Source organism: Oryctolagus cuniculus, chromosome 9, assembly GCF_051225735.1.
Source record: "Oryctolagus cuniculus isolate XC-2025 breed Fujian yellow rabbit chromosome 9, ASM5122573v1, whole genome shotgun sequence".
NCBI lineage: Eukaryota > Metazoa > Chordata > Mammalia > Lagomorpha > Leporidae > Oryctolagus > Oryctolagus cuniculus.
Window position 1 is genome coordinate 1186920 of NC_142875.1, and position 27113 is coordinate 1214032.

The 27113-nt window shown below is 51.6% G+C and overlaps 1 protein-coding gene across 10 annotated transcripts in view; it reads left to right on the forward strand.

Annotated features, from left to right (window-relative positions):
* TUBGCP3 (tubulin gamma complex component 3) overlaps positions 1–27113 on the forward strand; it is an 85388-nt gene that overhangs the window by 12913 nt on the left and 45362 nt on the right. For 5 of the 10 annotated variants that reach the window (XR_007917722.3, XM_051841681.3, XM_051841682.3 and 2 more), the window contains 9 exons: positions 4271–4338; positions 8603–8680; positions 9213–9430; positions 12479–12651; positions 15498–15616; positions 16507–16632; positions 18157–18225; positions 18567–18699; positions 20357–20523. Coding sequence is in view for 9 of the 10 variants with exons in the window: in XM_051841681.3 (XP_051697641.3) it covers positions 4271–4338; positions 8603–8680; positions 9213–9430; positions 12479–12651; positions 15498–15616; positions 16507–16632; positions 18157–18225; positions 18567–18699; positions 20357–20523 (1151 nt within the window). In the remaining variant the exon portion in view is untranslated. Of the gene's footprint in view, positions 1–4270; positions 4339–8602; positions 8681–9212; positions 9431–12478; positions 12652–15497; positions 15617–16506; positions 16633–18156; positions 18226–18566; positions 18700–20356; positions 20524–22734; positions 24251–27113 lie in introns of those variants that run through there. The other 5 variants (XM_089303375.1, XM_089303376.1, XM_089303379.1 and 2 more) reach the window with 4 other exon arrangements.

Here is a 27113-nt window from a genome sequence, read left to right on the forward strand (position 1 = left end):
ACTGTGTGTAGGGCAGTCCCCACTTACTGTGGTTTCATTGTCTTGGTCAGCCGTGGTCTAGCCACATCATTATACACTGTTCTGAGAAGTGCGATGGAATTCCAGGCTGCCCAGCTCTGCCCGCTTCATTCAGCGTGTCCATGCTGTGTGTGCTACCCACCCAATAATCCCTTAGTAGCCATCGCAGCTACCAGACCTGCTGTTTGCGTATCGCAGTGTTTGTGTTCATAGAACCCTTACCTTTCTTGAGAGTGGCCCCAGAGTGCAAGAGTAGTGTTGCTGGTGACTTGGATGTTTCCAGAGAAACGGTGAAGTGCTTCCTCTAAGTGAGAAAACCCAGGGTTTAATACTGTGCTTGGTTTCAGGTGTCTCCTGAGAGCCTTGGAATGTATCCCCCGGACCCCCTTCCCAAGAGAGGCAGAGGAATAAAGACGGAGTATTTTAGCTGCTCTTAACCTGTTAAGAATTATTTCTTTTATGTCAGTGAAACAACATGACATGAACAGTGAGCTCTGCTCTTGACCCCTAACCCCTCTTACATTTCAGATAACGCGGAGAACCCCAGCTGTCAGGTGCCGTGTGGGCAGGCTGTCTCCTTTGTGGATGTGCCCCCATGGCCTCACATCTGTGTGGCAGCAGGCTGCCGTGGAGCTTCTAGATGTCCGGGTGCCTCCCTTTAGAGAACAGCGTGAGGGTGCCATGTGTTGTGTTTCCTGGGTGTGTGGGTTTGAGGTCAGAGCGTCTTGTGTGTGGATGCTGGGTCTGGGCTGCTCCTGCTGAGCACCACCCCTAAGTCCTGTGGTCCTCTTGTGGGGACGGGTCCTGTGGTCTGTAAGGTTTGTGGATTCTTAGCATTTGAAACTAGGTTGAGTTGTTGCTGTAGCCCTGCCATCTGGGGCAGTGCAGAGAAGTTAGCTTTCCATTTTACATGGCTGACTTCAAGTGTAAAACACTGGCATGCTTTCTGGAGAAACAGCACAAGTGGCCACGTGTGACAGAACTGTAAGACCGATTCCTTATCTTTGCACACTGGCTGGTAGAGTACAATGTGACTAAAGATTTTGTTTTGCTTTGCTTAACATTTAATAGATAGACCATTACTTATTTGTAAATATTCTGTGCTCATTTTTATTCTCATTTGTTATTTACCATCTTATTTTTCTATGATTATTATATTTATGAGTTAGTGTCAGTCTCATTGCTTTCTTAATGTGAAGATTTTTATTTCTTTTTAAAAATATATATTTTTTGGGCCGGTGCTGCAGCTCACTAGGCTAATTGGGGCACCGGGTTCTGTCCCAGTTGCTCCTCTTCCAGTCCAGCTCTCTGCTGTGGCCCGGGAGGGCAGTGGAGGATGGCCCAAGTACTTGGGCCCTGCACCCGCATGGGAGACCAGGAGGAAGCACCTGGCTCCTGGCTTCTGATTGGCGCAGCGCTGGCTGTAGCAGCCACTTGGGGGGGGTGAACCAACAGAAGGAAGACCTTTCTCTCTCTCTCTCTCTCTCTCACTCTCACTCTCACTGTCTAACTCTGCCTGTCAAAGTAAATAAAAAAATAAAAAAATACATATATTGCAAGTCAGAGTGTGTGGGAGAGAGATATCTTCCATCTGCTAGTTCACTCCCTAAATAGCTGCAATGGCCAGGGCTGGGTCAGGCTGAAGCCAGGAGCCAGGACCTTCTGCTGCTTTCCCACATGCGTTAGGGAGCTGGGTTGGAAGTGGAGTGGCTGGGCCTCAAACTAGCACCCGTATGGAGGCTGGCATTACAGGCGGCTCGCTATATAACCCCTGTGCTCAAGATGGCGGCCTTTGATGGTTGTATTTATTTGGACTATATTTATATACTGTTTAATGAAAGTAAATCATATTAAATTTTAATTGTATTAGTTTTGTTGGATGTACTTTATATGATACATTTTTAAAAAGAATTTATTTGAAAAATGTTGCAGATAGAAGGAGAGACAGAGAGCGAGCAATCTTCCATCCACTGGTTCACTCCCCAAACACCTGCAACAGCCAAGGCTGGATCAGGCCGAAGCCAAGAGCCTGGAACTCTGTCTGGGGACCCAGGGAGTCTGCTGCTGCATTCCCAGGCACATGAGCAGGGAGCTGGACCGGAAGTGGAGCTGTAGTATTTGAACAGGTGCTCATGTAGGTGCTGCGCTCCCAGGCACATGAGCAGGGAGCTGGACCGGAAGTGGAGCTGTAGTATTTGAACAGGTGCTCATGCAGGTGCTGCGCTCCCAGGCACATGAGCAGGGAGCTGGACCGGAAGTGGAGCTGTAGTATTTGAGCAGGTGCTCATGCAGGTGCTGGAGTCATACGTGGCAACTTAACCTGCTATGCCGCTTGTATGATCCATTTCAAGGCAGCTTTGCACTCTGCATAGAAGAATTGCAAGCACAGTTAGGATTAGGATTGTGGGTTCTGGCATGTCTTTCAGACAGTAAGTACGTGAGTCCAGGGTCCTTTCTTGTTGGTGAATATGAAAAGTGTTGGCTGTGTGGTCAGTCTTTGTACGAGGAATAGAAATTTGATGTGATAGTTCAATGAAATTTTAATAGATTCAGACTACTCAAAAAGGGAAAACACGAAAGTTGATTGAGAATATGGAAATTGGGTGCCGGCACTGTGGTGTAGTAGGCTAAGCCTCTGCCTACAGTGCCAGCGTCCCATATGGCTGCTGGTTTGAGTTCCGGATGCTCCACTTGTGATCCAGTTCCCTGCTAATGGCTTGGGGATGCAGTGGAAGATGGCTCAGGTACTTGGGCCCCTGCCTCCATGTGAGACACCTGGAAGATGCTCCTAGCTCCTAGCTTTGGATTGGCCCAGCTCTGGCCAAAGTGGCCGTTTACAGAGTGAACCAGCAGATGGATCACGTCTCTCACTGTCTCTCCCTCTCTCTATCCGTAACTGTCTCTGAAACAAACAAATTTTTTTTTTTAAGAGAATATAGAAGTTATGTTAGCTTTTATTTATTTTTTTAAGATTTATTTGTGAGAGTGGTGGGGAGGTGATCGAAAGATTGAAAGCTTCCATCTGCTGGTTCAGGCTAAGTGGCCACCACAGCCAGGGCTGGGTCAGGCGGGAGCCGGGAGCCGGGAGCTTCCCTCAGCCCTCCGCCATGGTCAGGGGCCCCAGCACTTCGGCGTCTTTGGCTGCTTTCACCAAGGAACTGGGTCAGAAACAGCAGCTGGGACTCAGGCTGACGTGGGAGCCAGCGTCGCAGCTGGTGGCAGTTCAGGCTGCTGTGCATGGCGCTGGCCTGAGTAACTTGGGAAGCACCTTGCCCAGCAGGGTGTGTGGGATGCTGTCAGTGTGGGCAGCGGGCTCTCTTCCCGCAGGGGACCAGGTAGGATTGGTGTCTTCTCCCCTCTGAGGAGCAGGACCAGCCTGCGCCGAGTGTGGCTGCAACATCCAGAGACGTGGGGCATGATGTGGAAAGTAATCAGCTGTTTTTTGTTCTTGTATTTTTATGCATTTACTTAGAGAGAGCGTGCTCCTCTCTGCCGGTTCACTGGTCACGTGCCTGTCACAGCCAGGGCTGGGCCAGGCCAAAGCCGAGAGCTGGGAACCCAATGCAAGTGTCTTGTGTGGTAATGGGGACCCAGTTATCTGAGCTGTTACCCGCTGCTTCCCGAAGTGTGCATTTGTAGGAAGCTGAGGTGGGAATTAGAGCCGGGTGCTGACTCAGGTGCTGCCGTATGGGATGTGGGTACCCCAAGCTGTGTCTTACTCACTAGATCCAACAACTACCGCTTGATCTTTATTTTGAAACAGTAATTCTGTAGCATTTTATATTAAAACCAGGCTGCACTCTGCTGCATATCTTCACAAAAATGTCTAGAATGTGTAGTTTTAGAGTCACGTGAACCATATTGTTACACTTTATTGTCCTTTGCATTTAGGATTCCAGACGTTTTCACTTTCAGTCTCTCCAGGTGACGACTGTTGATTAGCGATCATTTGCCTTCCCTGTTCATTTATCTTTAGAAGTAGAATCTGATCATCCCGTCATTTCCATTACTATGTCTAATTTTTACATAAACTCCTCGATTTCAGCCCAATATTTTCCAGATTTACAGATGCCAGAGAAGTTAAGTGGGTTGTCCAAATTCTTGCGTAGCTAAAAGTTACACATTGGATAGTTCTTTTCACACTTGAGCTCATGGTTTTTTCAGCTCTTGGGAGTTGGTCACTGTAGCAGAAATGGTGTAAAATGGATCTCGGTTTGCGAATAACGTGCTTCTTTCTTTTCTAACTTGTCAGTTATTCGACAAAGAAGGGAAGCAGATGCTGCGTTATTTTCAGAACTGCACAGAAAACTTCATTCCCAGGTATAATGCAAGCATTCTGAAAGAAATTCCACTAGTTAGTACAATGGGCATATTTGAACGTGTGTGTGTGTGTGGGGGGGTGTCATATTAACATACTCTGAAATTCGTAGTGGCTTTTAGTTGTAGCGAGTGTTTGCTTTTTTAGGGCTATTATTAGAAGTAAGCTTTGGATGAGTGAGGTTCCGTTGGGAACACCCCCAGGTAGGTGTGAGCGTGTGTCCCAGACACCCGAGTGACTGCCAGGTGGAGTGCTCACGTGTTAACAGCAGCTCATCAAGCTTATCCCGCTGATGCGCTTTCCTGTGTGTGGGGTCCTAATTTGTCCTGCTGTAGGGGGGAGCTAACCACAATGATCTTAAACATCTTGTGATCGATGTTGGTACTTGAAAGCACATCAGGGGATTTGTGCCCCTGATGTTTTACACAAGCCTTTGTGAGCCTGTCTGTTGCTCTGTGAATTGTGGTTTCTGGCCACGAGGGACCTGGATTCATCCAGCTTTCTTCTGCAGAGACAGTGGATCTAGAGGGGTTTAATGCTTTGCCCAGCAAAGCCTGTGTTTTGAGCCTGTTCATGTACTGTGCCCTGAAAGCGGGGCTGGGGAAGCTGCTCTTGCCAAGGGGCTGTGGACACCTACAGCGCCATCTGCAGGCCGCACAGTTAGCAGCTTGCGCCTCAGCCTGCTCTAGCTTACTAAATTGCGAGTCTGCTTGAGGTTGTCTTGGCAGGCCAGACCCGGTGGTTTCACGGGCCTCAATGGTTTGGGGCTGGCCGTTCCCCACCACTGCCTTAAAGAAGGAAGCTTATGTTTATTTGCTGGCCATTTTGATTTCTTAATTCAGTCTCATCCATTTGAATTCTGTTATATAAGTATGCTTTTCCATCTATGATAGAAGTTATGGAGTCAGGAGAAGTCCTTTTTTTGTGCATTGATTTCTGGACACATTGTTTCAAACCGTGATGTCATGTTTGGAATTCCGAATCTTTGTTTGAAATAGTGGCCAACTTCTTAGGGCCCACCCAGAACTCACTTGATTGTTTTTCATTTTGTGGCTGGATATGAAAGGAAGCACTAGGCAGTAATGGTGTAACACCAGTAGTTAATCAAAGTCTAGAAAATAGGTACAGACCATAGCTCTCATTGCTTGGCTGAAATGTGTATTCCTCAGAAGTGCGAGGCTGGCTGGTGGTGTTCGTCCTGCCGTCCTGCGGGCTGCCCACTGCCCTACATGCCTTGCGGGGGAGCTGAACGTGCAGCTTAGTGCTTACTGTTGATGTTTTCGCCTCTGGGGAGGGGTCCAGGTGAGGAGTGGAGATGTGGTCCTGGGCTGGGCCCGGATGTGTAGCTGACAGAGAGGGCTGAGGAAGTGTGGCGGGGCCAGTGAGATGTGGCCAAGCGCGGTGCGGGGGCCAGGGCTGTGTGGAGGCCGTGGGGGCCCCTGGGTGGAGCCAGCTGTTTGCTGGTGCTGGTTAAGTAGCTGCTTCAGGAGACAGCTGTTCTGGAGTCCTTGTGGTCCCGTGGTGTCTTCTCACATTTGGAAGTGGAATGTCTGCACTGGGGTCCTTTCAGAGTCCGGGTAGCGGGGTCATGAGTGGTCCAGGGCGGGCTGAGCGCCAGTGCCGGTGAGAGTTGTGAGGCTCTTCTGTTTGCCTCACCAGGTCTGTTCTCTCCCTGTTTTCCCTGCTGCTCTGGGATGTGTCCCTGTCCCCTTGCCTTGCAGGAAGCAGCTGGGACTGGCCGGGAAAGGGGAGCGGAGGCCGGGCGGTGGAGCCTGTCGCGAGTGACGGTTTGGCTGATCAGTGCCTGCGTGTCCTGCAGGCAGGCGCCCTCCTGGGCTGCAGGGAGTTCACCTTCACCTTTGCCTTGAGGTCTAGGGCGGTGGCCCCGTCTGCTGGTGCTGCTGGAGCTGCCGGCTGCCCCTGTCCTGTGTTGTTCCCTGTTCCTGTCTACACCTGTTCCCCTGTTCCTGTCTACACCTGTGCCCGTGCCTGCAGCACACTGATACTGGATGGTTAATACCAGCTCTTTTTGTATTAAAACAGTGTTGCTTCCTCCTTTAAACAATGTCATTTGCTAACTTTTTGGTGCACAGTTTTGTTCCTTTTTGGAACGTGGCTCATTTTCATCCCCTTGTTCATGTTTCTAAAAAGAGCTGGAATCTCAGGTGTGCGAGGTAGGACTTGTTGGCCTGTTGCTGCGCAGTACTCAGACGCTGCTTAGGAGATGCCACAGGGCCTTGGCAACTGCACGGCACGTGCGCATTCCTGATGTCACACCCTTGGGCGTCCCTTCACATCCACCCTCTGCAGCCTGAGTTCCCCCAGACCAGACACCCGGCGCCATCTTGGCTCCCCAAGTCCTGTCGACTGTTCCTCTGCTGCCTGTCTCCCTCTGTCCCTTTTGGTTTATCTGGCTGACCCTCTGATCTGGGTTTGAACCCTGGCGTAGAGCGTGGTGATGTAGGTAAGTGTTGAGGTTTGCCGTGTGCCTTAGCTGCGTGGACTGAGGAGAACATGTCCCGTCGTAGATGCTCTGATCGTGGGAGGAGATGATGGGGGGGGGGGACTTGACCCTGTCGGTTATCCCGGATGGCGGCTGGTGTTAGATGCGGCTCCTTAGCAAGGTGTCTCTGTGGCGCAGGCAGACTGAGGTTTGGCTACCTGTCCTGCATCAGGGAGTTGCTGAGCTCAGAGAATGGTCAAGATCACAGGCTTGAACACACACTGGACCTTCAGGTCGTCACGTGCCCTTCCGGGCCTCAGTCCTCCCAGGTTCCCTGCTGGTGTGTGGTTCCTGCCTCTCCAGGCACTGTGTGAACTGTCAGAGAAGGGGTCCTGTGAAGGCCTGCCTCTGCACCCTGAAATCCGCCTTTCTGGGGGTGGCGTCTGAGGCCCCTTCATTTCTGTTTTCGGTTCTTCCTGGGCCCCCAGCTCCAGCGGATTGGTCCGTTTATGGTCTGGACTCTCGCTCAGTCCGTCTCTAGAGGCTCAGGCTGCACTGGGAGCTCTTGCTGACCTGTGAGCTGTCGTGGTCTTGTTGCTGCTGCCAGACTGACACTCTGACGGGCCAGCGTCTCCTCGCTGGGCGCCCCAGCAGGGGTTGATGAGTACCCACAGCATGTCTAAACCAGCTGCAAGGTGGAGGCTATTTCTTTCTTTGTTTTTTTTTATTAATTTACTTTTTAAAGTTTTATTTATTTCATTTGAAAGGCAGAGTTACAGACAGGCAGAGAGAGAGAAAGAGAGAGCGAGCGAGAGAAGTCTTCCATCTGCTGACTCACTTCCCAAATGGCTGCAATGGCTGCGGCTGAGCCAGGCAGAAGCCAGGTGCCAGAAGCTTCTTCTGGGTCTCCCACATGGGTACAGAGGCCTAAGTACTTGGGCCATCTTCTGCTGCTTTCCCAGGCACATTGGCAGGGAGCTGGATCAGAAGCAGAGCAGGCAAGACTCAAACCAGCACCCATTGGGATGCCAGTGCTGTAGGCAGCAGCTTTATCTTCTTCGCCACAGTACCAGGCCCAGATGACAATTTATATACCTGAGATGAGCTGCTGCTTTCAGGGAACTCCCAGGGAATGACGATTTGGTTAGTGTCGGTAACCATCGTAATTTGTTAATAAGGATGCTTGTGTAGTGTGGCCCGTGCACCCACAGGTAGCTCTGTGTGAATTCTAGATAGCACTCACTGAGGTTGGCGCTGTTCTGTTTGTGAGTTAGGGTGCTGTGATTCACAAGTGGAAATAAGTGCAGCCTGTTTGGTAGTCCTTACATGGGAACCTCCAGACATCTGAGAGTCCTGCAGGGCCAAACCTCGAGTTCTGGTAAACGTGACACTGAGACTGATAACTCTTGCACTTGAGAATTCTTTTTTTTTTGTGGCCTGAATGAGACATTGATAAATGAGGAAAAAATTGCATATTTTATGATGACATTTATACTCAGTGTTTGAAAAATTCCCAAGACTTTCCCAGGGGACACAGTATTGTTCAGGAGCAGGGTCATTCACACTTGTTCTCAGGCGAGAATGTAGGGGAGAAAGCATGCGAGGGTGTTGGTGGGAGAGGAGCAATGCTTCTGGTCTTCTGACGTGGCACCGTGCGTGTTGGTAATACATGAAATGAGCCTGGGTTTGAGGTTACCATGTGAATTTTAAAGTGCATTTCTATTTTGGAAGTAAGTATAATTCAGAGGAGAGGAAAATAAAACTGGAGAGTTACATGAAACAGTTCTTTTAATACTGACCTTTTTTTTAATTTTTCTAAACAGGGAGTTTTGAAAAATAAATGGTCGATACTCTACCTCTTGCTGAACCTTAGCGAGGACCCACGCAAGCAGACAGGCAAGGTAACCATTCTGCTGTAGCCACTGAGTGTCTTTTCTGGGGACAGTCACTCCAAATTTGAATAACTGTCCATTTCAAATGCTTGTCTGGTCACGGAGGGCCACCGATTTCTTTGGGTTACCTTGTTTTGAGGGCAGTTTTGGTTAGTGTGTGGTTCCCCGGAATGTTCCTCATCGTTGTGTTATCTAAGTGTGACAACATGTGATTAAGTAGAAATTAGAGAGATTAAATAGAAATGGTCAGTTTGTAAAGTTCCCAGCACCCAGCAGGGGGTGCTTCTCTCTGCGCTGGAAGACTGTAGGAGGATCTTGAGCTTGCAGTTGGGAAAGTCTAGGGTTGAGCTGTGAGTGGTCAGACCACGTAGGACGTGTGGGAGTTCAGGAAACCTGGGACTCTGTTGGTTCTGCACATTTCAAAAAAAGACCAAGCAGCGGATATATCGTTTAGTGAGTGTGAAATCCACGCCAGGTCCACAAACGGGAAGGAAGTGCGGATGTCAGTTCTCCTGCTGAGTGCATGTCTGCTTGTTTTCAGGTTTCCAGCTACGCTGCGTTATTTGCTCAAGCATTACCCAGAGATGCTCACTCAACTCCCTACTACTACGCCAGGCCTCAGACCCTCCCGCTGAGCTACCAGGACCGCAGCGCGCAGTCGGCACAGAGCGCGGGCAGCATGGGCAGCAGCGGCGTCAGCAGCCTCAGCATGCTCACCCTCAACGGCCCCGGGCCCACACCGCACTCGCTCCTCCCGGGGTAATGCTGCCCGCACGGCGTCTGGACGGGAACGGAAAGTCCGCAGGCTTTTGACTGAGCGTTCTGTGTGGGAGTCCTCGAAAGTGTCTGAAGTCAAGTCAGGGGAGTTACCTTCAAGAACTGAGCTCCTCAGTAGAGGACTGGCCACGTTAGAGCATGGACTGAGATGGTAACATGCAGGGGGACACGGCGTGGGCCGCCTGCCCTGCAGCTTCACGTGCTGCCGTCTGGTCACAGGGAGACCCAGAGTGTGTGATGCGGAGAGCGCCGCGCGGGCCTTGGTGGCCTTCAGAGCCTTGTTTCTCAGTGCACATTTCTGCGTGTAGATAGGGGGTGGCTTTGCTTTTTGCCGTGCTTCATTCGGGGAAATCACATGAAATAGGATTAAAAAGTGGATATTTTCCCAAGAGAACAGTGGTTAAGGATTTAGCAACACATGAAGGCTGTTTCCCTTGTGTTAGAGTGTGTGCACTACGTTCATGGGCTATCAGTAGGGTCTTCTAATGTCTTTGCAGGCAGTGCTCCCCAAAGATAATGTAAAACCATTTTTTTTTTTTTTTTGACAGGCAGAGTGGACAGTGAGAGAGAGAGACAGAGAGAAAGGTCTTCCTTTTTGCCGTTGGTTCACCCTCCAATGGCCGCCATGGCTGGCACGCTGTGGCCGGCGCACCGCACTAATCCGATGACAGGAGCCAGGTGCTTCTCCTGGTCTCCCATGGGGTGCAGGGCCCAAGTACTTGGGCCATCCTCCACTGCCCTCCCGGGCCACAGCAGAGAGCTGGCCTGGAAGAGGGGCAACCGGGACTAGAACCTGGTGTGCCGGCGCCGCAAGGTGGAGGATTAGCCTAGTGAGCCGTGGCGCCGGCTGTAAAACCATATTCTGACTTGAAAAAGTGAACTGGCATTCTCATTTATGCCTTAATAGTCGTTGTCATGACATAAAAACTACATAGAGAGCTTTGAACTGGGTCAGTCTTTTAGAACTATTCACTTAAACTTAGATATGTTAAAAGAGATACTTTTAGTAAATGTTATGAATCGCTTTCCCATGATAAGTAGGGGCCAGCATTGTGGCGTGGTGGGTGAAGCTGCCTGCGACTCTGGCATCCATAGTGGGGTGCTGATTTGAGATCCCGCTGCTCTACTTCTAACCCAGCTTCCTGCTGATGCGTCTGGGAGGGCAGTGGAAAATGACCTGACTACTTGGGCCCTGCCACCCTTGTGGGAGACCCGGATGGAGTTCCTAGCTCATGGCTTTGGCCTGACCCAGCCCTGGCCATTACAGCCATTTGGGGAGTGAGCCAGTGGATGGAAGACCTTGCTCTCTCCTGCTCTATCTCTTCCTCTGAGTCACTCTGCCTTTCAAATGAATAATTAAATCTAAAAAAAATCAGATAAATAAAGGCTATGTCAGTTTTCTCCTCTTCTGCCTCACTTCAGGCATGGGTTGGACATGAACTCATTGTTTTTACTTCAGTACAAATCAGAACTCTGCACCTAGGAGCAGTAGTGCAGTTGGTGATTCTTGGTTTTTGTGTTTTACAGGCCCTAAAGTGGTATTATTTGAAGTTGTCAGAGCATATGTTCTTTATTTTTTAAACATTTATTTTTTATTTATTTGAAAGAACAGTTACAGAGAGAGATAGAAACAGAGAGAAAGGTCTTCCATCTGCTGGTTCACTCTCCAGATGGCTGCTGGAGCTGCGCTGATCCGAAGCCAGGAGCCAGGAGTTTCCTCCAGGTCTCCCACGTGGGTGCAGGGCCCAGGGACTTGTCCACCTTCCACTGCTGTCCCAGGCCACAGCAGAGAGCTGGATTGGAAGAGGAGCAGCGGGGACTTGAACCAGCACCCATATGGGATGCCAGTGCTTCAGGCCAGGGCTTTAACCCACTGTGTCACAGCATTGGTCCCAGAGAGTATTTTCTTGAATTTTCATGAATAGCTTTGATGTTTCCCCCAAATATTAAAGAAATTAACTTGGGGCCGGCACTGTGGTGCAACGGGTTAATGCAATGGCCTGAAATGCTGGTGTCCCATATGGGCACTGGTTCGAGACCCGGCTGCTCCACTTCCGATCCAGCTCTCTGCTATGGCCTGGGAAAGCAGTGAATGGCCCAAATCCTTGGGTGCCTGCACCCGCATGGGAGACCCAGAGGAGGCTCCTGGCTTCGGATTGGCTCAGCTCCGGCCATTGTAGCCAATTGGGGAGTGAACCAGCAGATGAAAGACCTCTCTCTCTCTCTCCCTCTCTCTCTCTCTCCCTCCCTCCCTCCCTCCCTCCTCCTCTCCCCTTCTCCCCTCCCCCCCCCCCCCCCCCCCAGCCTCTCCCCTCTCTGTGTAACTCTGACTTTAAAATGAATAAATAAACCTTTAGGAAAAAAAAGAAATTAACTTGACCTTGAACGTGCGTTGTTTTGCCTTACATGTCATGGAGTCATACGCTTTGTTAAAATTAGTTGAAATTACAGTGTTCCTTTGCGTTCTGAGCACCAAAAAGTGAGGAGACCCTGAGGACAGGCAAATGAGAGGTCAGGTGTTTCAGCCCCCGCTAGAAAATGTGGAATTCAGGGTTTCATCCTGAGGTTGGCAGTGCACAGAGGAAATAGGCAGGTAACGTGTGTTATGTGTTTCTGAAGTCAGGTCCCATGGGTTTTGTCTTTTCTGATGGCCCCTACTAGAAAGTGTGGAGTTCAGGGTTTCATCCTGAGGTTGGCAGTGCACAGAGGAAATAGGCAGGTAACGTGTGTTACGTGTTTCTGAAGTCAGGTCCCATGGGTTTTGTCTTTTCTGATGAGAAGTGTGTGGAAGGCAGAGCAGTGACCCTTGGCAGTGCCACTGCTCTGCTGCTGAGACCCAGGGTGTCCTGTGAGGTTCCGGGGACTTCGTGGCTGTGGCCTGTCCCACTGGGGTGAAGTCAGGTGTTGCCTCTGAAACATACACATTCTGTCGTTCAGTGTTGTGTCAAGACAGAGATTCCCAGGAATGCCTCTGTGTCTTGGGTGGGGGCCTGGTTGTTTGAAGGTTGTGATGTTGCCTCCTCCTTTCAGACAGCCTCACCAAGCCCCGGGAGTAGGAGACGGCCTTCGGCAGCAGTTGGGGTCGCGTCTTGCATGGACTCTAAGTGCAAATCAGCCTTCCTCTCAAGCCTCTACCTCGAAAGGCATCCCAAACTCCGCTTCTCGCAACACGACGAGGCCAAGGAGAGACGGGGACACGGGCGGTGAGTGAGGGCTTTCTCATCGTCACGTTGCCTTTGAACGTTTAGAATCCATCCGTCCGTGATTGAAAACACTGATCTAGGATTTCTACTAGAACTTATGCTGAAGGCAGAATCCCTGCTGTTGTCTTTTTTTTTTTTTTTTTTTTTTTTTTTTTTTTAAATATTTCATTTATGTGAAAGGCAGAATTACAGAGAAAGAGGAAGAGACAGAGAGAGTGTGAGGTCTTCCGTCTGCTGGTTTACTCTCCAGTGGCCGTAACAGCCAGAGCTGGGTTGATCCAAAGTCAGGAGCCAAGAGCTTCTTATGGGTCTCCCACATGGGTACAGGATCCCACGCACCTGGGCCATCTTCCACTGCTCTTCCAGGTACATTAGCAGGGAGCGGGATCAGAAGTGGAGTAGCTGGGACTCGAACCAGCGTCCATATTGGATGCCAGTGCTGCAGGCTGTGGGTTTGCCTGCTACGTCACGGCGCGGCCCCTGCTGTGGTCTCTTGATGCCTGCTTTCCTCCCTGTCACCCTCAACTTCTCTTCCAGTGCCATCCTCTTCTCAGCCGTTGTCTGCATGCTTCCCCACCCCCACCCCCACCCCAGCGTTGCCATGCGCTCCTGTTGCATGCCCACTTCCGCTTTCCTGTTGGCTTCCTTCCTGCGAAGCCTCTGCTCGGGGACGCATGTCAAAGGCACTTTTCCCACTAAGACGCAGCTCCAGGAAGGGCTGCATCGTCTCGCTCACGGCACCAGTGCTCCGCACAGTCCTGGGACACAGAGGAAGCTCGGTGACCGTTAGGTGGTGGTGAAGTCAATACCTCCTGGAGAGTCCAGAGGAACTGTAGATAGCGATGCCCGAGCCACAGGTGTCCTGGAAGTAGAGGATGGGCTTTGCCAGCAGCTCAGTGTGCCGCCTCCAGCGTTGCTCCGGGTCTCCCCGTCCTGGTAGGATGCGGGGCAGGGCATCTGTAGTGCTTTCTGCGTGCGCCAGCCTCTGCCTGCAGCAGCTGTGTGTGTGGCCCGGCATGTTCGCTTCCAGACTTTGCCCCTGATGTCTGACCAGCACTTTCAAACTTCTGTTCTGTGCCAAGTGGGAAAGGCAGTTCAGAGGGAGAACGGTGGGACAGACAGCGAGTGTGCCGCAGTGAGGGACTGGACCACGCGGGTTAGTGACAGCTGTCCTCACATTTTACATGTGGGGTGGGTGGGAAGAACACCGGTTGTGAATGAGTCTGTTAGAATGGCAGTGTTGTGTTTGCATCGGAGTAGACCCCAGGGGGAGGGGCAGGGTGGGGGTGCGATCGCAGCAGTGGAGGGGTCCGTTCTCGGGAAGACCTGGTCCCAGCTGCCTTTGCCCACAAAGCGTGCACTGGACAGAGCTGCAGAGAGGAGCAGACAGCCCCACAGTGAGAGGCGCATGGGTCAGCGTCCTGCTCCTCCGTGCTGGAGTAGCGGATACCTGCAGCCCAGGACGGCTGCCACGCCCATGAGCTACGTGCCCTTGCTCTGCACCCGTGTCTGGCAGCTGGAGGCTGTGCCCTGTGGGCTTCTCCTCCCACTCTGACGTTTTGCATGTATAGGTATTGTTTCCTCTTCCTTAGTTGGCTCATCACGCAAATTCTGCCTTGGCTTTTGTCCGGGGGGGATTATGAAAACCTTAAGTAGCTGTTCTCTGCTTCTAATTCCTTTTTGTGTGGTGTTGGGGAGGGGCCTAGGTCATTGTGCATCCGTTTGGTGAGCTGGTTTTGACAAGTACTGTCAGTTAAAGCTGACCCCGCCCCTCGTGTTTCCTGAGCTGTGCTCTGATTTTATTAGTACCCTCTGATGAGTTCACAGGAAGTGGAATGAAAAGGTCAGCTTAGGGGTGGGTGTTGTGGCACAGCATTTCAAGCCGCTGCTGTGACACTGGCAGGCTGTGTCAGTGCCCATTTGAGTCCTGGCTGCTTCACTGCAGTCCAGCTCCCTGCTCACTGCCCGAGAGCAGCAGAGGGCGGCCCTGCTCACTGCCCGAGAGCAGCAGAGGACAGCCCAAGTGCTTGGGCCCCTGCAGCCACGGGGGAGGCCTTGAGGGAGCTTCCAGACCCTGCCTTCGGTCTGAGCCAGCCCTGGCTGGTGTAGGCATTTGGGGAGTGAACCAGAGGATGGAAGTGTTCTGTCTGTCTGTCCGTCTCTCTGTGCCTCTCAAGTAAGTTACAGAAAACCAGAAGATAAAGTACATCAAGTGACAGCAGGGATTTAAAACACCTCGAAAGGAATGTTAGGCTTGTATCACATCAGCCTCTGTAGTCCAGTCCTGGCTGTTGTGGCCACTTGGGGAGGGTACCAGCAGAAGGAGGGTCTCTGTCACTCTGCCATTCAAATAAATAAATCTAAAAAAAGTTAGTTTATTTTGGTAGTGAAACAATCTGAAATCCACGTGCGTTTTTCATAACACACATTTCCCGTGACCTTTTTGAAGACCTCCCATGTGTTGGGTTCTCACAGGCAGCCCCATCGCGAGAGAACTTCTCCTGGGGAGTTGCACCACCTCAACCCCCCACCCTGGCAGAACGGGCGTCTTTCTTCCTGTCCTTGCTCTTCCCGGCCTGACCTCATTTACGAGTTGGTAGACTTCGGCCTTCTGGAAATATAGCATCTAATAGCATTCATTTCATCTTAAAATGTGTTTATTAGTAACTATTCTTCCACCTCAACCCCCCACCCTGGCAGAACGGGCGTCTTTCTTCCTGTCCTTGCTCTTCCCGGCCTGACCTCATTTACGAGTTGGTAGACTTCGGCCTTCTGGAAATATAGCATCTAATAGCATTCATTTCATCTTAAAATGTGTTTATTAGTAACTATTCTTCGTTTTGCAGGGACATCGGAAGTTACCGAAGCAGCTCTCGTGAGAGATATTTTGTACGTCTTCCAGGGCATAGATGGCAAAAATATCAAAATGAGCAACACTGAAAACTGTTACAAAGTGGAAGCAAAGGTACCGTGCCATAAATCTAGTTTAAAATATTCAAAAGGATCATTAAGTGCAGTTAGTGAGCTGTTAGACTATCAGGTATCAGGGTTTGTACTGCGTAAGTGCACTGCCAACGTGTGGTTTATGCGTCCCTGTCCAGTTTGTGGCTGGTGTGATTCTGTTACTGGGCCCTCTGGGCAGTGCCTGCTTCCTCTCCTCATATTCACTATGCAGCTGCCCATGGAGCCCTATACCCGCGTTCTGCAGCAGAGGTCACGGCCTTGAGGGACAGGTGCAGCTCAGGGTCTTTGCTTGATCCTTTCCTCTTCCGGAACCTGCCTTTCCCGTGGCACCCTTGGCCCCAGCCCTTCACAGAGCGACTGTCACAGCCTCTGTCTCACTGAGGACCAGGCCCAGGCCCAGCAGGGCTACACAGATGGATGTGACACAGCTTAGCATTCCTGTCAAGGCGCTGTCACTTGATGCGTTTTGTTTTCTGTAACTTACTTGAGAGGCAGGGAGACAGACATACAGAACACTTCCATCCTCTGGTTTACTCCCCAAATGCCTACACCAGCTGGGGCTGGGTCAGACCTAAGGCAGGATTTGCAAGCTCAATCTGTCCTTCCTCTGTGGGTGGCAGAGACCTAAAGCCTTGAGCCTCTCAGGGTCTACATGGGCAGGAAGCTGGAGTCAGGAGCTGGACCAGGAGTGGAGCCCAGGCACTGCAGGGGTAACTGCCAGGCTGATGCCCACCCCGATGCCTTTTCTTTTGTTGATGGTGGATTAGTTATTGTTAACTTCCATGTGGGGCAGCCCAAGAAGTTTCATATTAAAGTACACGTGGTTGAAAAATGAAATTAAAATTCTGGTATTGGTCTTCAGTTTTTAACTCTGAATATATTTACTTTTAGGCAAACCTGAGTAAATCTTTGAGGGACACGGCAGTGCGACTCGCGGAGCTGGGGTGGCTGCATAATAAAATCAGGAAGTACACTGACCACAGGAGTCTGGACCGCTCCTTCGGACTTGTAGGTCAGGTGCGTCCACTGTCTCTAAAATACTGGGGAGTGCTGGATCCACCTTAAATCTCCGTGAAAATAACTCTGAAGCGGGCTCTTTGTAAAGAGAGCGGTTTTGAGAATTGTATCATCAGGATCCACTCTGGAAGACAGAAGCTACTGCGGTGTTGGCAGAGCCTGCTGAATGCAGCAGATGGGTTGAGCAGTGAAAGGAGACAGCCTGGAGCATGTGGTCACTTGGGAGCCGGCGAGAGTGGAGCCGTCAGGCCCCAGAGCATGGGGGGACCTGCTCGCTGCTCTCCTGCTTCAGGCAGGTGGAGGAGTGGCCCTGCTGGGACACAGGTCTGTGAGCAGGGCATCTGCCGCTGCATTGGCCAGCCCTGCTGCTGCCATCGCTGATGGACAAGCAAGTTGTTGGGGCTGGTGGGTGCTATTCCTTCTCCCTCCTCCTGCCTGGTGTTAGGAAGTGGTGGACATAAAGAAGTGGTATTAGATTTTTATTTTCCCAATTTTTTGTATTTACTAGAAAGAGAGACAGAAAGATCCCTCCAATGCCTGCAGTAGCTGGGACTGGGCTAGGGCCACAGCTAGGAGCTCAGTGCAGGCCTCCAGCCTGGGCAGTAGGAACCACCACTTGAGCTGTCACCGTTACCTCCCAGGGTCTGCAGTAGCAAGAAGCTGGAGTTGAGCTGGGGCTGCGACTGGCACACAGGGCCCTGATGTGGGGCCAGGCGTTTTAGCTGCCAGGCCAAACAGCTGCTCTCTGCAGTAACGCCCTCCTCCCCCTGTCCCTTTTAAGAAAAGATAATTTATTTGAGAGGCAGAGTTACAGAGAGAGGGAGAGACAGAGAAAGAGATCTTCCATCTGCTGGTTCACTCCTCAGATGGCCGCAGTGGCCGGAGCTGGGCAATCTGAAGTCAGGAGCCGAGAACTCCATCCAGGTCTCCCAGGTGGCGGTCTGAGCCTAATACTTGGGCCATCTCATCTTCTGCCTTCCCAGGAGCATTAGCAGGAAAGTGGGTCAGAAGTGAAGCAGCTGGGACTTGAATCAGCACTCACGGGGTGCCCTTGTCTCCTGATACAGGCTTAACCCACTGTGCCACAGTGCCGGCTCCCTCTCCCCAGTCCCTTTTTAATTGTTAGGTGGTGCATAGTTGTGGGCACAGCTTGATTCTTGGGCAGTGACCATTGCCATTCTAATTCTCCGAAAAGTCACAGAGGAATCACAGAACAGCTCTGCCTACAAGTACCCGTTGGGGTGCTGGTGGGAGTTGTGCGACTGTGTCTCTGCCCTGGGGGCTGGGGTTGGGCTTCGGTAAGACAGGGTGCTGTGCCGTGGTTTGCTCTGAGTGCTACTTAAGAAACCTGGGCTGAAGCACGGCGGGATCCAGGCTGTGGTCAGCACGTGGGGGCCGTTGAGGGGCCAGAATTTAGTGCCGCTGCACGTCACCAGGACTGTCTGAAGGCGTCGCCTTGGCACCAGCACGGGGCGGTGTGCAGGAGTGCGTCCCTCCGCATTGTTCTTTTCCCTTTCCCCGCAGAGCTTCTGTGCCGCCCTGCACCAGGAACTCAAAGAGTACTACCGGTTGCTCTCTGTTTTACACTCCCAGGTAAACTTTGTTGTTATTTTGATTTCTCCGTGATTTGAAAGGTTAAAAAGTGAAGCTATTATAGAATATTATAAATTGCTGCATACATTATTTTTAAAAGATAGACTGTATCTCCTATATTTGTAGGGTCTAAATATCTGTAGAGGTCTGCTGTAGCCAAAGGCCAGTTATTTGTTGATTTTCAATCCCTCTGACCATTTGAAGAGTTCTGCAGCATGAGAGGGGACCTCCTGCTTCAGTTTAATGAGAATAATCACTGCCTTGCATGGCTTTGTGTAGAAGCGTAAAGATGGGAAAGATTAGTTGCCTGTATTAAACCCTCTACCTCTGTTGTCTTTCAGCTGCAGCTAGAGGATGATCAGGGAGTGAATTTGGGATTTGAGAGTAGCTTAACACTGCGACGCCTCCTGGTTTGGACGTATGACCCCAAAATAAGGCTGAAGACCCTCGCGGCGCTAGTGGATCACTGCCAAGGTCCCTCTGTATTTCTTGTGTGTTTGCTCCCTGGACTTGCTTTGTTTCAGAACTCGTGTGGTGCATGCCCTGTCTTTTTTTTTTTTTTTTTTTTCAAGATTTATTTATTTATTTGAAAGTCAGAGTTACATGGAGAGAGAAGGTGAAGCAGAGAGAGAGGTCTTCCATCTGCTTGTTCACTGCCCAGTTGGCTGCAACAGCCACAGCTGTGCTGATCCGGAGCCAGGAGCCAGGAGCTTCTTCTGGGTCTTCCGCATGGGTGCAGGGGCCCAAGGACTCAGGCCATCTTCCACTGCTTTCCCTGGCCACAGCAGAGAGCCGGATTGAAAACGGAGCAGCCGGGACTCGAACCAGTGCCTATATGGGATGCTGGCACTGCAGGCGGCGGGCCTTACCTGCTATGCCACAGCAGCCCCTGCCCTGTCCTTTTGTGTCCTCTGCAGTCACCAATACGTTGATGGGCACAAGGTGACAGGTGTGACCGTGAAGATATCACCTTTGTCTTTGTGATCGGCTGTTTATCTTAATGGTGACGATGGCGTGGAGGGGTTCTCTGGTGTTGGCAGGCTTTGAGTTCTGTGTTTCTCTTTCATTTGAATCTTTTTTTTTTTTTTTTTTTTTTTTTTTTTTTTTTTTGACAGGCAGAGTGGACAGTGAGAGAGAGAGACAGAGAGAAAGGTCTTCCTTTGCCGTTGGTTCACCCTCCAATGGCCGCCGCGGCCGGCACGCTATGGCCGGCGCACCGCGCTGATCCGATGGCAGGAGCCAGGAGCCAGGTGCTTTTCCTGGTCTCCTGTGAGGTGCAGGGCCCAAGCACCTGGGCCATCCTCCACTGCACTCCCTGGCCACAGCAGAGGGCTGGCCTGGAAGAGGGGCAACCGGGACAGAATCCGGCGCCCCGACCGGGACTAGAACCCGGTGTGTCGGCGCCGCAAGGCGGAGGATTAGCCTAGTGAGCCGCGGCGCCGGCCTTCTTTCATTTGAATCTTAACAGGCAGCCTTTCCTGGGTTGGTTACCTTGCTCTCTTTCCTGTTGAGGCTGGGGTTCATGGCCCCGCTCGTGTGGGTGCCTGAGGTTCCCGTGTCGGCATGTCCAGCTTGAGCCTCTCCTGGGCCCTACGTTCTGTGTTTCTGGTTGCCTTCTCAGCTGTTTGTGCTACCTGGACTCTCTTTTTCTCATTTGTGACACTGGGAAGCCAAGAGTCACTGCTACTCAGCATTGTTGGGCCTGCCTGAGATGGGTTTGTTACAGCCAGTCAATGGTTTATGAAATGTTGAGTTAGTTGAGACTGGTGTATTACACCAAGGAGAGAGTAAGTGTTGAGTCAGAATTAGTTTTTATGTGTTGATGTATTTGTGAATTGAGACAGGAAGTGTGGCTCGCAGCGTGTCCCAGTCGGCAAGTCCTGGCAGCCGCAGACCGCACATCCAGTTCCTTTCGCCCCTCAGCCTTCGTGTATGGAGCAGCTGAGCCTGGGGTCCGTGGGGGCCGGCCTGGGCTCTGCCCTGCCTTGTTACGTCGTTGCTGGTTCTGAGTCAGCAGTGCTCGTGGCCTTGTGGACACATGCACTGTGTTCTGGATCCGTGGCATCTGGGGGAGTGTCAGTGACTGGTTAGTGCCGAGTGTAAATGTGTTTTGTGTTTCCCTCATCCCCAGGAAGGAAAGGAGGTGCACTGGCCTCTGCTGTCCACGCCTACACAAAAACAGGGGACCCGTACATGAGGTCCCTGGTGCGGCACATCCTCAGCCTGGTGTCGCACCCCGTCCTGAACTTCCTCTACCGCTGGATCTACGACGGCGAGCTGGAGGACACCTACCATGAGGTGAGCACGCGGTGGCTGGGCGCCGGCCTCAGCTGCCGCTCCCACGCTGCCTTCCCCTGACGGGAGCGCGCGTGCTCCTGTGGCTGCCTGTGTGCTTGCACAGCTCCTGAAAGGCAGTTGGCGCGCGGCAGTTGTCACCCAGTCTGAGCAGTGGGACCCCCGTGAGGGCGGCGACCTCTCCGAGTGAGAGAGGCGCTGCAGAGGAGAGCTCGGGCTCCTGAGTCAGCCCCGTCTTCTTCGTGGCACAGAACGTAGGAGTCTGCGCCGTGTGGTTACTTCACAGGCTCACTTGGTTAACTGTGTGCCGACAGTGAGTGAAATACGTTATTCCGGTCTGTGTAGTGAACCTCCTAAAATGCAAAAACTGCATGCTTTTTTTTCTTTTAAAGATGTATGTATTTGTTTGAGAGGCAGAGTTACAGAGAGAGCGCTTCCATCTGCTGGTTCAATCCCCAAATAGTTGCAGTGGCCAGGGCCTGGCCGGCCAGAAGCCAGGAGCTTCTTCACGGTCTCCCACCTGGGTACAAGGGCCCAAGTACTTGGGCCATCTTCTACTGCTTTGCCAGGCCATCAGAAGGGAGCTGGATTCGAAGTGGATCAGCCAGAATCCGAACCGATGCCTGTATAGGATGCTGGCGCTGCAGGCAGTGGCTTTACCTGCTGTGCCACAGCGCTGACCCCAAAAGCTGCATTCTTAAACATGACCGGAACACACATCGTGCAACAAAAACCACGGACTTTTGGCAGAAAATAGGACGAGGGGCACTATACTCAAACTCTGTCAGTAATGTTACAAAAACAGAAAGATAGGAACCTAGTACCTGTTTGACGTATGTTAAATGGTTAAGAGGTGAATAAGACCACAGTGATTATGACGTTCACCTTGCAAAAGCCCCATGTTTGCTGTGGAAGCAGGTGTTGCAGGACTTGGCATGGGTGTGGCTGGGATGGCTGGAGGGGCCACCTGCCGTGGCAGGGAAAGGGTGGCCCGAGGCAGGGTGGCAGTGGATCTGAGGGTGTGCCTGCAGCTCCCTGTGGATTCCTGTGCTCCCCACCGCCAGGCACTGATGAAGCCGCACCTCAGCAGACGTGAAGTGGGCATTGGGCTCACACTGCGGCACTGTTTTTAACACACGCTTCTACTGCTTTCCCTGGCCATAAGCAGGGAGCTGGATCAGAAGTGGAGTAGCTGGGATGCGAACCCGCACCTTGGTGGGATGCCGTTGTTGGAGGTGGCTGTGTTACTCCATTACACCACAAAAAGCAGGCCCAGGATACCTTGTTATAGAGACGCAAATATTCCAGGCGTTTTACTTTTCTTAAGGTCTGCTTTCCCTGTGTCATCTTTCGTTTGAGGTCTCATTCCTCCATCCTTATCAGCACTTGCTGTTGCCAAGCATTAATAAAGCTATTCTTTTTTTTATTAAAGATTTTATTTATTTATTTGAGAGGTAGAGTTACAGGCAGAGGTTGTGACAGAGAAAGGTCTTCCATCTGTTGGTTCACTCCACAAATGGCTGCAATGGCTGGAGCTGAGCCTATACAAAGCCACAAGCCAGGAGCTTCTGGATCTCCTTCCCATGCAGGTGCAGGGCCCCAAGGACTAGGGCCATCTTCCACTGCCTTCCCGAGTTATCAGCAGGCAGCTGGATCAGAAGAGGAGACATGAACCGGCACCCACGTGGGATGCTGGCACTGCAGGCAGAAGCTCAGCCCACTACGCCACAGCACCGGCCCCAGTAAAACTGCTCCGAATCTAAAGTATGAGAGGCTGACGCTGTGATGTAGTGGGTAAAGCTGCCGCCTTCAGTGCCAGCATCCCATGTGGGCACAGCTCCGGCTGTTGCAGCCAACTGGGGAGTGAACCAGTGGATGGAAGACCTCTCTCTGCCTCTCCTCTCTCTCTGTATAGCCCTGATTTTCAAATACATAAATAAATCTTTAAAAAAATTGAATGTTCAAAACGAGGCATCCGCTGGAGTGTTTTCCTTTCCCAGGTGCCAGTGAGGTTGACAAGCTCTTCCTGCTTACTGGTTGTGTTTTTCCTTGTGACAGTTCCTGTCCTTTGCCCATTTTTCTTACAGATTTGCCTTTCTTTCTTAGAACTGAATCAGATAGTTTTACCCGTACATATTTGGATGTCTTGTATAAGTAATCCTACTTTTAATTGTCCTTTTAGCTGTTTATATTCACACTGTCTTGAACTTACAGAAAACGGAGAGCGGCTGCACAGAGGATCACTGTGCTGGTGACCAAGCCGTGGCTGAGATGCCCCATGTCCTGCCATGTGTGTGGCTGAGCTGTGTCTGGGTTCTCTTTCCTGTTGGCTGTTCATTTGCCAGCGTTACCAAGACCACTGCTTTATTGTTTGTATGGAAGGGCACGCCTTCCCCTGTTGGTTCCTGCACGGTTTCCCTGCTGGCATTGCGTGTCTGTCTCCGTAGCAGTTTAGCCTCAGCTGGCAGTTCCCCTCGCCCCTTCCTGTTTATGGGGACTGCGTGTTGACTTTACAGAAGAAGAAGAAATGTTGTTATGTTCCCTGTGTTCCTTGTGCTAAGTGAACTTTTACACATGAACTGAAAGCTTTGAAGGGTGTTGTGTTTTCAGTTTATTAATGGTTGACTTAGGGCATCTTGACGATTTCTTTAACTTCTGTCTTTTTAAATGTCAAAGTCATCACAACCAATTGTTTACCCTCCCCCACTAAGAGGAGGTGTTTTCCACCTCTCACATCTGTTCCCACCCTTACAATTAATCTCTGTATAGCTTTTGTGTAGATCTCGATTGTATTATTACTGCTTTTAATTTTATACATGCTATTTGTAAAAATTGCCTTCTATTTCGAGAGTTCAGCTAGCTGCGCGTTTAGGTTTGCATCGCTTCAGCATTACATTTCTGCATGTAGTGGCCATTATTGCTACCACCCTAGGTTGAGATGCTCATAAGGAAAAGGGCACAGGTTGCAACGGTTGATCACGCCAGTAGGCAGTGCCGTGTCGGCACCGCGTCCTGCGCTTGCTGCTGTTTCTCCGTCACCGCACCATACTTCTCCTGTCCTCACTTCCCATGTCATGGCCCTGGAGTCACAGTGTTTCTTTGTGCTAAAGTGCATTTATGTGCCATCTGCTGGAGGCATACTCGGTTGTCATCATACAGTTTGAATACATTTAGCTCTGGAAAGCATGTAGATACTGTTTACTTAATTGGAACTTCATGTCTGAATTTTTCAAGATTAAATGGAGACTTCAATTCTTGTATTCATTTGTATAGTGTAGTATTTATTTGGTAGGGTAGTCAGGAAACTTAGGTTGTGGTCCTTTTCCTTTAGTGGAGTGGGACTAGTCATTTTAGGGCCGTTCAGTTACAGGATGGCACAGGCATAAGTATGAGCCTGGGGTCCGTGGAGTAGAACTGGAGTCCACAGATAGGGGTCGCATTGCGCTGCAAAGAGTTAGCTGCTGCCCGCGACGCCGTCACCCATTTGCGCCCTGCTTCCAATGTTGGCTGCTGCACTTCCGATCCAGCTCCCTGCTAGTGTGCCTGGGAAAGCAGTGGAAGATGGCCCACGTGGGACACCCGGATGAAGCTCATGGCTTTGACCTAGACCAGCCCCAGCTGTTGCAGCTACTTGAGGAGAAACCACCAGCTGGAAGCATGTGCTCACTCTCTGTAACTCTGCCTTTCAAGCAAAATAAATAAATCTTCAAAAAAAGAGTCTAGAAATAAATCTTCATTACATTTTTCATTAAGTTGATTTTCAACAAAGGTGCCAAGACTCTTAGCTAGGACAATTGTATACCCTCATGCAAAAGAATGAACTTAGACCTGCATTGCAAACCATGTATAAAGAACACCTCAGGTCAGATAGATGTCTGTGTGTGGGAGCTGGAGTTAAAAAACCTGTGGAAGTAACAGCTGGAAATCTGGGCGTGTGAGTTAGGTGGTGATTTCTTAGTTTTTCACCATAAGGATGAACAACAAAAGAAAACAGAAGTTGGACTTTATCAAAAGTAAAAACTGTTCACATGAAAGGTCGCTTTGGAGAAACTGATAAAGCAGCTCACAGTGGGAAACCCTGTTTCCCAGTCACCTGTTTGGCAGTGGTCTGCTGTCCTGTCTGTGCTATTTAAAGAACTGTTACAACTCAGCAAGGTGAACAACCCCGTTTTTAAAGGGACCCCAAGAAGGTAAGCAAGAGGTTAATAAGTACAGGAGGATTTTCTCAGCATTACTAGTCATGGGGAAATGCACATAGAACAGTAGCCAGACACCATTTCACATCCTGAAGCAAACCAAACCAACAAGCAGAAGGCTGCAGCAAGTATGGCAAGGATTTGGAGATAATAGAACCCTCATGCCTTGTAGAAATGGAGTGCCGTGGGCTGACCATGTGCCCCAGCAGTTCTCTGCCTGCTGAGATCCCTACTCAAGACACGTGAAAACACGTGTCCACGTTCTGCGTGCACAGCAGCGTCACTCAGTGTCTGTCAGTGTGGTAGATCCATGCAGTGGGAAATCATTCCGCCTTAGCAAGAACTGAGAATCTGGTTCTTGCTGCAACACGGATGAACCAGGAAAATTCAGTGCTGAGTGAGATCAGCCAGGCACGGAATACCACGTGTCCCCTGATCGCGCTTATAGACGTGTCAGGGACCAGCAGACCCACAGGAACAGAGCAGGGGCGTCAGGGCCGGGGGGGGGGGGGCCGGGGGGGAGTGGCAGGATCCTCAGGGCTGAGGGGGCCGGTGGGGAGTGGTGGGGAGTGGCAGGGGCGTCTGGGCTGAGGAGCACTGGTGGGGAGTGGCAGGGTCCTCAGGGCTGAGGGGGAGTGGTGGGGAGTGGTGGGGAGTGGCAGGGTCCTCAGGGCTGAGGGGGAGTGGCAGGGAGTGGTGGGGAGTGGCAGGGTCCTCAGGGCTGAGGGGCGCTGGTGGGGAGTGGTGGGGAGTGGTGGGGAGTGGCAGGGGCGTCAGGGCTGGGGGGGAGTGGTGGGGAGTGGCAGGGTCCTCAGGGCTGAGGGGGAGTGGTGGGGAGTGGCAGGGTCCTCAGGGCTGAGGGGGAGTGGTGGGGAGTGGTGGGGAGTGGCAGGGTCCTCAGGGCTGAGGGGGAGTGGTGGGGAGGGGTGGGGAGTGGTGGGGAGTGGCAGGGTCCTCAGGGCTGAGGGGCGCTGGTGGGGGTTGCTCAACAGATATGCACTGTCTCTTCGGGGTCATGAATGTGTTCTGAAATTCGATGGTGGTGATTATTGAAACCCCTGGATTGCACATTGGGTGACATTTGTATCACGTGGCTTTTATCTCAGTAAACACAGGGATGAAAGTTCTGGAAACTCAGAACACGGGTGAGGGGCGCTCGCTGCCTGTGGCTCCCGGGTTTCTTCGCTGACACCTGCTTCCCTCCCACTGACCGAGGTGGCCCTGCTCACTGTCTCGCGTGGGCCCCTGGTATCTCATTCCACACGTCTCTTAGCTGCGTGGGAGATCTTGTGTGGACTGAAGGTACTTGCGTGTGCTGGGAAGCCTGGGGATGCCTGCTGGCCCCTGCCTCCATTTCTTGCGACACTTTCCCCAGCACCTGGGCACCTGCAGAGTATGTGCCAGAAGGTAACAGTGGTCAAGGGGAAGGTGGGCTCTTGCCGCCTTGCCCTCGGCGTGCTGGTGTCCCCGCTCCACACTCCCAGCAAACAGAAATGCTGCTGGCAAGGACTGCGCTATGCAGGGTTTCCCAGGAGTGGTGGGGGTTGCTGGTTCGCATGGGTAGTAGCACTCGAGGTAGGAGGGTTGGTGGTTATGTCAGGATAAGCTTCAGCAAGTTAAGGTGATGTGACAATGTGTGGTTTCTGTTGGTGGCTCACAGGTCCTGTGGTTACAGAGATGCTCCGTGTCCAAAGAGCTTGCTGAGTAGAGACGGGACTTTCTCTTCCAGGTCTCTAGTCTTGGGTTCTCCACCTGTGGACACAGGAGAGCCAGAATTGGAGCCCCCCCCCCCAGGCTTTTCTTTGACTTGGGCTTTGGCAAACGAGATCTGGTCTCAGGTTGTGGAAGGAGAGCTGGAGGGTCTCTCAGTCTTCCTCGGCCTGAGGCAGTGGGTGCTGGTCAGATTCAGCCCTCCGTCCTGTCTCACTGCCGCTGCCGCCGCCCCTCAGGCCCTTCCTGGCTCCTGCCAGTCCAGGGATTCTGGATGTGTAAGGATTTCTCACTGCTGCCCCTCCTGGAAGCACTTTTTCCTCCCTCCCTTCTTACCTCCTTCCCTCCCTCCCTCTCTCCCTCTTAGAAATCTGTCTCTCTCTCTCTCTCTCTCTTTTTTTTTTTTTTGGACAGGCAGAGTGGATAGTGAGAGAGAGACAGAGAAAAGTCCTCCCCCCGCGTTGGTTCACCCTCCAATGGCCGCTGTGCTGATCCGAAGCCAGGAGCCAGGTGCTTCTCCCGGTCCCCCATGGGGTGCAGGGCCCAAGCACTCGGGCCATCCTCCACTGCACTCCCGGGCCACAGCAGAGAGCTGGCCTGGAAGGGGGGCAACCGGAACAGAATCCGGCGCCCCGACCGGGACTAGAACCTGGTGTGCCGGCGCCGCCAGGTGGAGGACTAGCCCAT